The sequence below is a fragment of the Pundamilia nyererei genome, unplaced genomic scaffold (assembly GCF_000239375.1).
Source record: "Pundamilia nyererei isolate P.nyererei 1_Seehausen unplaced genomic scaffold, PunNye1.0 scaffold00318, whole genome shotgun sequence".
NCBI classification, from domain to species: domain Eukaryota; kingdom Metazoa; phylum Chordata; class Actinopteri; order Cichliformes; family Cichlidae; genus Pundamilia; species Pundamilia nyererei.
The window spans coordinates 244,794-254,424 of NW_005187719.1; the positions used below are offsets into that span (position 1 = coordinate 244,794).

The 9,631-nt window shown below is 42.5% G+C and overlaps 1 protein-coding gene across 7 annotated transcripts in view; it reads left to right on the plus strand.

Moving 5' to 3' along the window:
- tmem68 (transmembrane protein 68) overlaps positions 1-9,024 on the plus strand; it is a 13,256-nt gene extending 4,232 nt beyond the window's left edge. For 3 of the 7 annotated variants that reach the window (XM_005751592.2, XM_005751594.2, XM_005751593.2), the window contains exons 4-9: positions 1,174-1,273; positions 2,268-2,435; positions 3,158-3,351; positions 3,956-4,016; positions 4,445-4,584; positions 6,858-7,650. In XM_005751592.2, the coding sequence (XP_005751649.1) occupies positions 1,174-1,273; positions 2,268-2,435; positions 3,158-3,351; positions 3,956-4,016; positions 4,445-4,584; positions 6,858-6,962 (768 nt within the window). In that variant the 3' untranslated portion in view covers positions 6,963-7,650. Of the gene's footprint in view, positions 1-1,173; positions 1,274-2,267; positions 2,436-3,157; positions 3,352-3,955; positions 4,017-4,444; positions 4,585-4,744; positions 5,316-6,857; positions 7,651-7,916 lie in introns of those variants that run through there. The other 4 variants (XR_312248.1, XR_312247.1, XR_312249.2 and 1 more) reach the window with 4 other exon arrangements.
- The last annotated feature ends 607 nt before the right edge of the window (positions 9,025-9,631 follow it).

A 9,631-nucleotide genomic window follows, 5' to 3' on the forward strand; every position in this document is an offset into this window, starting at 1 on the left:
ACTATGCAGTGAGCTGATGCAGAGAAGCCCTGCACAGTTTCAGACCCACTTATTATACCAGCCTGTCAATAATTGTGATCAACACAAGTTGTGGAGAAATTGCCCCACAAACATCAAAAGAAAAATACTGACACTCTTAAAGACAGCAAGCTGTGATGGTGAAGAGCAATGTGCTTCAGAAAAGTTCTTTAACACTCATGAAGCTGCTCAGCAGAAATGAAGTTATAAAGTAAAGCATCCTGAGAAAAAAATCCTGTGTTTATTGTAACAACCACACTGGTTTTCTCAAAGTTTGGAAGTGTTTTGTTCACTGTTAAGCTTTTAGGAGTTGATCTCGTAAGGTTTGTCCTATAAAAACAAAGCTGGCCATTATTTTTTATTTTTACTCAAAAAAAATTGTTTATTCGAAAAGACTGTTAACTAAAAACCTTTGTTACGTTTTCTGGGCTAATTCGTAACAGTTCCTTTCATGCCTGTGGACTAATACACTTTTAAATCATCTTCTTCTGAGCAACATCTGAACCACAAAGACACTTTCCTTTATTACGTATAGGCACTGTGGATCCTGGGTCATGTGACAGAGGCATGATGTTTTACTCAGTGAACCTGCATGCCTCCTATTTATGAGATATTTGCACCAGACGCATCAGTGGTGACAAAATAGGGAAAAGAAAAGAACTTCATGAAAAACATTTGGTGAAATTTGTTAAGTAATAGGTTGCCTGTAATTACCGGATGGGTTTCTAGCTTTTTACAGTATAAATACTGCTGGTCTGGTCTTAAAAAACCCAAAACTATTTACATCAAATTCTTCCCAACAGGAAGTCTTGACTGGGTTGTCAGTAACTACCCATCCAATCCACACATGCAAATAAATCCAACCATTGATGTCTATAAATTAAGTAATGTGTAATAATGAAAAATGGAAATGTATTTAATACTTTGTATAAAAGTTGATAATGACAGCTTCAGACCACGTCCTGTATGGAGACACTATTAGCATTTCCCACCATTTCCCAGGCTTGTCTGACTGTTGTTCAGCAAATTGTAAATGTACTTCAGCATGCTTTGTCTTTATCAGTGGGGTGTGGTGAGCATACATACAGGCCATGGTGGTAGAGTCCTATAACTCACGTTATAAAAAGTGAAAGTTCTGCTTATTTCTTCTACCAGAGGAAGAATCAGCTGAAAGAAGCTTACTGTAACAACCTGTGGGACGGAGCCAGGAAGACCTTAGCTACTCTGTGGGACGGACACGGAGCCATCTGGCATGGTAGGACACCAAGGTCCTTCATTTACGATGACACAGTGCTCTACATCCACTGCTATCAGTAACAGCCTCCATTTGGTTAAAGCCAGCACTGTACATGTGTATGAGTTCTCAGTCGTGCTTGAAAAGTTTGTTTGGTTTGTCACCCCTCATCCAACAGGTGAGGTCAGTGCTAACAGCTGATGGAGAGCTTCGTGTAGCCTCTCGTGGGCTTGACATCAAACTGCAGGTTTCGCTTTCTGTCCTCGTGAATCCCGAGAACAAAACACCCAAACACAGGCTAAACCATGTAGTGCAGGGGTGGGCAACTCCAGGCCTCGAGTGCCGGTGTCCTGCAGGTTTTAGATGTGTCCATGATCCATCACAGCTGATTTAAAGGGCTAAATGACTCCTCAGCATTTCTGAAGTTCTCCAGAGGCCTGCTAATGAACTAATCATGTGATTCAGGTGTGTTGACCCAGGGTGGGATCTAAAACCTGCAGGCCTGGAGTTGCCCACCCCTGATGTAGTGTATGCTCTGTGTGTAGAAGCGAGAGCAAACAACCACTCTGCAAATGTTCAGCCATCTTAACAGGACAAGCACAGCTGTACACATACAGTCTGTTCAGGTTACCAGTGTTTGAATTTTGGAATATAGACACAGCAGTTGACTCACCATCGCTGAGACGCTGTGAACAGCCGATGTTGAGGCCACGCGGTGGCTTTGCAGATGATCCCTTTCTGGATGAGTCCTGTCCTTGGCTCATATGACCTCAATAATGATAGCAGGGTGGGGCATAATAGACCACACCCTGGTCGATACCTCGGCTCACGCAATGACTCGTGTGATTAATAGTGGGTCACCAACCCTCACCCGAGAGACTCCATCAGGTGTTTTAGGACTGAAGAATCGCCTTGCAGTGGTGAAACCTCTCCACCAATCAAAAACTCTGAAGAGTGTCTAATGCAGCACCATCTATGCATAATTGATTGATCCCTAATGCTATCTGTGTACTAGGGTATGAGGTTCATGGTATGGAAAAGATTCCCGATGAAGGACCAGCTCTGATCGTGTACTATCACGGAGCCATTCCAGTCGACTACTACTACTTCCTCGCTCACGTTATCATTCAGAAGGGACGGACCTGCCACTCCGTAGCCGACCACTTCCTCTTTAAGATCCCAGGTACTGTACACAGCGACCCATGTGCACACGTTAACACGGAGCACACACTAAACACTTTCCCAGAACGACTGTGTCATCATTCTTCTCCAGATGCTCTTAAACCACGAAACCACTTGTAGGATATTCACTCAGTTTTGGGGGTATTTTTTCGCTGAAAACAAACAAACAAAGAACCCAAATCACATCATTTTCTTAATAGAAAATTTTCATTCAACATACAAAGAAAGAAACTATGTTAGCTATCAGCAGAATCTTTGCAGATCGAGAAGAGGAAGAAATGATGGAGATAAAATATGTTTTTCCAACCGAGGTCTGAAGCTGTTACGTAAATAACAACCTGCACTAAAGACGTCAACACGAGCAAATGATTATTAGTCAGTTTTACATGACATGCATTGAAGGTGTGTTGGCCCACACAGGACCACAGGTGGAAATGTGATGTTTGCATCGCTGGACTAGGTGGTCCTTTGTGATTGGCTGATGTGCAACACAGGAGCGCCACAGACAGAGACTGCTATCTTCATTGCTGTTGGCCTTTTATACCTCAGACTTTCAGTACTCTGGGTCACGCTAGCTACAAAAATATGTGACGTTTGTATTTTTATCTAACATTCCCACTCATTGGATGCACTGGGGATACTTTGAAACATGGCACAGTAAAGTATTGGTGATTACCTGCGACCGTCTGTTCCTTACTCTGTCGTCTTGTCTCATTACTGTAGGTTTCAAATTGCTCTTGGAGGTGTTCAGTGTGATCCATGGTCCTCAGGAGGAGTGTGTTCGAGCTCTGAAGAACGGTCACCTGTTGGCGATTTCTCCGGGAGGAGTGCGGGAAGCTCTGTTTAGTGATGAGACCTACCCTCTCCTCTGGGGCGAACGGAAAGGCTTTGCCCAGGTCGCCATTGATTCTCGAGCGGTGCGTTGTTTCAGTCTAATTTAGTCACATTTCAGCACAGTAATGTTTTTGAACCATCAACAGGCCACAGCAGGACATTCCTGCCCTATTTGATACAAGTGAAACTAAACTTACAAAATGTGACTGTCACATTATTTTAATACTTTATCACTGACAAACAAAACGAACAAACTGGAAGCTGAAGGCTCTGCCTCCCACGCTGCTTTTAAATACTTTAGGAGCTACAAGTAAACCAACAGCCTGAGAGTGAAGTGCTCTAACGGGGTGATACGGTACTAGGAGGTCGTTAAGATGAGGTGGGGGCTGATTATTGTGAGGAGAGGGATTTTAAATTCTGTACACTCTTGTTTGCAAATACATGCATATCTGTGAACTGTTCATCGTACAGCTAACAGTGACAGATCGCTTTGCTCTTGTACAATAAACACGTAGCTTAGAAAGAAAAATCGATTTCTGTTATTAATGTGTTTATGAGCAGCCATCTCATTATAACTGTATATATCGATTCTAATAAAATATTTTACATTTCTAACATGTAATGATAATAATTGTGTGGTAGTACCGTGTCTCTGATCATCTTTGTGTTGCACTCTCTGTTTTTCAGCCAGTAATTCCAATGTTTACTCAGAATGTGCGGGAAGGCTTCAGATCTCTGGGAACGCTCAGTAAGTTTTGACACTCACAGTATTACTCCAGGAAAACTGCTGGTGTCTCGCATCACCCAGGAGTGTTTCTGTTTCAGGATGTGAGCCGGTCTGTTCCCGGGGTTGGGGACGCATGTTGAAGGGAGCACGGCACATATTTGCAACCTATCATTGAAAAAGACTGAAAGTCGTTTATCGTAGTTTTTGATTTGCGGCTGTGTTCTGTTGTAGAGTTCAGGGAATCAAAGTAAGTGTGAATGTTTGTTGTAATGAAGCAGCTGAGTTAAAGCCTTCGTTAACCTAGAACAACACTGTGGAGCTCAGCGGGGCTTGATCACAATAATGATACTGTCCTGTGTAATAATGTATTTTCATACATTTTGTTTCTGTAACAAAGCACTGCTGTCTGAGCTCGTATCGAACACGCTTTCTCTGATGTGTCTATCCAGGATTTTTCCGCTGGCTCTATGACAGATTTCGTCTCCCTATAGCTCCTGTTTATGGTGGATTTCCTGTGAAGTTTCGAACCTTCCTTGGGGATCCCATCCCATATGACCCCAACATAAATGCTGCTGAACTAGCACAGAAAGTGAGTAAGCGTTTGCTTCCTTTCACTCTAACAGCATGGCAGTGCTTTGGTTTGCACTGCAAGGTCCTGGACCTTCTCAGAGCCTTACTCTGTGGACTTTCCATTTCTCCCTGTGTGATCTACTCTGGGTACTCGGTTGGTCATTCAAACTTGGATGTAGGTATGGATGTGACCACCTCCTGGTCCAGGTTCTTCCTCCTCAGGACACGGAGGAAGTGCAGCTGCTGCTGGGCGCAGATGTGGCTGCTCAGAAAGCTGAAGGTAGAGACAGAGTCCACCTGTTCAACACCAAAGCAGCAGGTCCGCGGCTCCGTACAGAGACCTCTGGATAAGGCTTAGTGTTCCCAGCTTGGCCTGTAGCTGCTAACTAACTCTGGGTCGAGCCAAGCGGAGAAATGGAGACAGGCGTGGGAAGACTGCACCAGCAGATTTTCTCATATTCAACTGTCATCGTCTCGGTTTTGAACTTGCTATAATAATTCAAATGTCTTCAGTTGTTAGTAAGTTAAAGTCATCATCGTGTAAACTTGATCTACTGCCCACTAATCTTGTTAATCTTTCGCTCCGCTGTCTTGGCTCGTTGGTCTTTAGATAACACAGTTAGTCTACGTCAGCGGCAGGTTTCACAATATGAACAAACACGATGTCTGCTTGAAATACACGAGGACGTACATGTCAGCTTTACCCTCAGTGAGCAGTCCTTACCTTTAAATCTAGCCTCTCCTCTTCCTCTCCTGCCCCGTCTTTCTCATCTTCCTCCACCTCTGAGTGAAGTTGTCTCGTTCTTTTCTCTCCCTGTGAAATCCAGCATCTGAACCTTGACTGGAAAGATGTCAAAACACCGCAGCCACAACTTCTGGACAGCTGTGGCCGTTCCAGTGTTGTTCCAAAAATAGAAAGAAATGAAATAAAGAAAAACACCGGCCCACTTCAGCCCCTGACAACACACACGACTCTTTTTATGCGACATTATGTCGCTCATAAACCATCAGCACTGCTGTTGTGTTACTGTTCAGGCTCAAATCGCTTTGATGTTTGGAGGCTCGGAGTGATGTAAAAAAAACTCCCCTCAAATCTGTCAAACCAAAAGTAATGAGCTGGTGTTGAAATCTCCCAATTCTTTGAATCTTTGGGCTGAAGGAAGGACAATACTCGGTGTATTTATGCTCAATCAACAATCATTTATTTCCATACAATTCAACACTTATGAGCATTTAAAACCATCATGATGGGGAGAGCTGCCTGAAGAGGGTCACAGCAAGTCTCAAAGTGGTGACGGGTTGCTCAGCTTTTTATACTCTCTAGTGGCCCCCACCTGGTCGTAAAAGACCAAACATCACATTCTTTCTCTGTTACGGCGCCTAATTTATGACCTCGGCTCCCTGTCTTTCTCTGCTCTCCGTAAAGGTGGGGGTATGGAATGTGACTTATCTCTTCTGGCCTAGACACAAAGTCTCCTGCTTACAACCTTCTCCTCATGATTCAACAATTGAGCATGTAACACATTCACAGCAGATCAAGGATACAGAGTGATGCACACTTATCTACTAAACTAATAAGTGAATATGTTCTTTTAACTCAAAAGTATAACGAGAACTAAACTACATACTGATCACACGCTCTATATTAAAGGGTATAATATGATCTACAGCAGTATTCTAATCCAACTACTTTGATTACATATATAAGGTAACATATGATAACAGAATAATCTAACAGTACAGATGTCTCTTTAAAAATATAGGAAGTAAAAGTAGTCAGAAGAATAAATACTCTGAGGAGCAGCAGGCAGGGGTGTCGCTCTGTAGGCCTGCTTAATGGCACTGTTGACTCAGTCCAGTGTCGTCCCCCCCCCCGGTAGGATACTTAACAGTGTAAAGAACTCGTTGGTTATAACTTAATAGCTGATTAAACTGGTGGAGGATGTTTTGCTTTTCCACCAAATGTTAATCTTCAAACAATCTATGTTTGGGTGCCTTGAAAAGCGCCATATACAGTAGATCCAATCCATTGTTATTATTATTTAATGAAATACACGCGTGGGGGGACCAGCGCCGTACGCAGACAGCGCTGATCTCCGACTAATCAAAGCATAAGCAGATATTTTATACCATCGGGGTTAACGCCCCCTCATGCGTCATCAGATACAATATATGCATACCTCAAATCAAAACCACAATGACTTTTACCACAGTTTGAAAAGAACATTATCTCAGATGTTTCCTGTCAACCTTTTGACTGCCGCTATCTCTGTTTGCGTTTTTACTCTGAAGGTGCAGCAAGCAGTCCAGTCTCTGATAGACACACATCAGCAAATCCCAGGGAGCATCCTGAGAGCCTTGTTGGAGAGATTCCACACCAAATACAAAGCCCACTAACATCAGTGACACTACAACAGAGACAAACTGTCCAGTATGTGACCAAACCCACGCATCAGGTGGCTGCAGTCTGCACAGGTTTGGTGCTGATGTGCATCTGAAGTCCTCGATGTTTTTATTGCACAGCTCTGATAGGTATTTTTGTTTACATAGACTCCCTTTTATATATATTCGTATTCGAGACGAATCTGTTGAAATTAAGACTTTATAAGATGCAGTCAGGTTTCATAATAATATCTCTCAAAGGACGGAAAGAAAAGCAAATATTTATTTGAATTCAGACACATTATTGTGACCGTAGATGTAATGTTTTTGTGTTTGTGTGGGAGAAAAGGCAAATGTGTTTATTTAAAAGTGCATTTACATCAACAAGTGATTCATAATGATTTTTAATAAATAAATGTGTTTTGTTGTCGATGCCTTTTGAGTTGATCAGTGATTAGTTCAGACCAATCAATCAATATTTCTTATAGAAAAGGTATGGGTGGATGCTTTATGACAAGAAAAGCTGAACATTAATGTTTCACTACGTCCACCAACCACTGAAGTACTGTATCGTTCTCAAACACTCAGGTACTGCAGGATGTCCTGTCACGCAGCGCTCTCCAACCTTTTTTGCGCCACTGACCGGTTTATGCCAACACTATTTTCACGGACCGGCCTTTAAAATAAAACTAGTACCGAAAAACAGAAGATTTATTCATAACACAGGTGGAAAGACCAGGAAAACCGAGTAAACGATAAAAACGATAACAAAATAACGCTGAAAACCCTGAAAACCAGACATTTCACACCTGAGCCTCAACTCTCGCGGCCCGGTACCAAACGACTCACGGACCAGTACCGGTCCGAGGCCCGGGGGTTGGGGACCGCTGCTGTAACGTATAGAGATGGAAAGGATCCACAGTAACATGCAGCTCTCTGAGGAAAGCTGTGTTGTTTTTTATGTTTCAGTACAGCTGAACACTACTAGCTACAGGCGAGTCTGGATATACAAAGAAAGGACGCAAGGAAAGAGTTCTTAGTTTCTTACTAAGGCTGGTACAGTATTTTCTTTGTATTATTATTATTATTCAATTTTAAATAGAATAGTTAAAAAAAACAAAGCCCTAATGATTTAATTCCCCAAAAACGTTAATGGGAAAATAGGTCTTGGTGCTGGATGACCTCACAGGAAATGACAAATCGGGGATCCGTGTGGAGGGCGAGCGCCTGATGTCCAGGCCTGGATTTATGGGGCCTAACAAATGACATGTAAACGCCACAGTGTGGATTTTTATGTTGCTCGTTTTTGTCTTCACACACAAGAGCAAGAAGCTCTTTCTGAAACTGGAGATCAATGGTGACCAGCTGGTTTTCACTGTTTAGTATTGAGTATCTGGGACTTCTGATTGCACAAAAGTAGACATTTGAATTCTGACTCCCTGACTCAGAAGGTGAAACTGACGGCTTCCCAAAGATGGAGTAAGAAAGGCGTTGGACTGGAAGAACTGCGCTGAAGTTCCAAAGCAATGACTGATCATGAGAAAACAAAGTGTTTAAAGACGATGATGTTGAACATGACGGTGTTTGATTGTTGCTGTAACAATGCAACATAGCCTCTGTTGGTCATATCAGTGTGCACACTGCATGTCAGTTTGGTGATATCAGTTTTACCCCGGGCTCTCAGCTGCTTTGTTATTAACAAATCATTTGTAACGTAAAGTCAAATTTGGTTGTGGTTTGGAGATGCAGTTAGTTTGTGTGTTTGTGTGTAGTTGCTGTATTTTTCAATATCTAAACATGTGAATATTGTGATTCAGCAGGTCTTTTGTCACACTGGTGTCACTGCCAGCTCAGAGACATGTCTCACTGGAGCATTAATGTCTGCACACTGGTTGCCTTTTTCCATGTCACTAGTGTTGAGGTCTAACATGTATTTTTAATGTTTGACAGTGTAAAGTATGTGTTAAACGTTTAAATACTGAGAGCTACTCCAGCCTGTTAATAAATGTCTTTACTGAGATGTTGCTTTGTTTGTTATTTGAGGAATGAGTAGTTCATAGCACAGAGAGTCAGACGATGGATTTATGTTTTTTATTACAAGATCAATAAAGAAGCAAATTACTATGAAACTACTTGTTGCTCTACAGTGAGTGGCGGGAAAAGCAGTGCATGCATCAGCACGGCGATCTGTGACTTAAAACAAGGCATGAGCATAATGAGCTGCTCACCTCAGCAGGAGTATCCCTCCAACTTTACTCCCAGCTTTTAGTTACCTGTTAGGTTAGAGTCCACAGCATAATGTGTGCAGGAGCAGCAGCAGCAGTTCCAGATGGGAGCATCCAGTCCACACGGGTTTCCCTCGGCAATGACACAAAGCGTTCTCCTAAAGGGTAAACACAACTTTTAGCATCACAAGCAAAACATTTTCCTGTGGCTCCAACAGAGGGCTTTGAAACCCACATCAGTCACTGCTCACACCAGGAATCCCCCACCCCCACATCCAAGTTCATAACACAACATCGAGGCCTAATTACTGCACCCGTGCTTGTAAAGAAGAAAACATACAGGAATGTAAACAGAGTTTTTGATGCTTACATTATTTTAACTTTACAAACGAAAAAATAATTTCAACAAAAACTACCAGGATCAATATCATCAGCCCCCCTGATGTTCTTTCTGCAAAC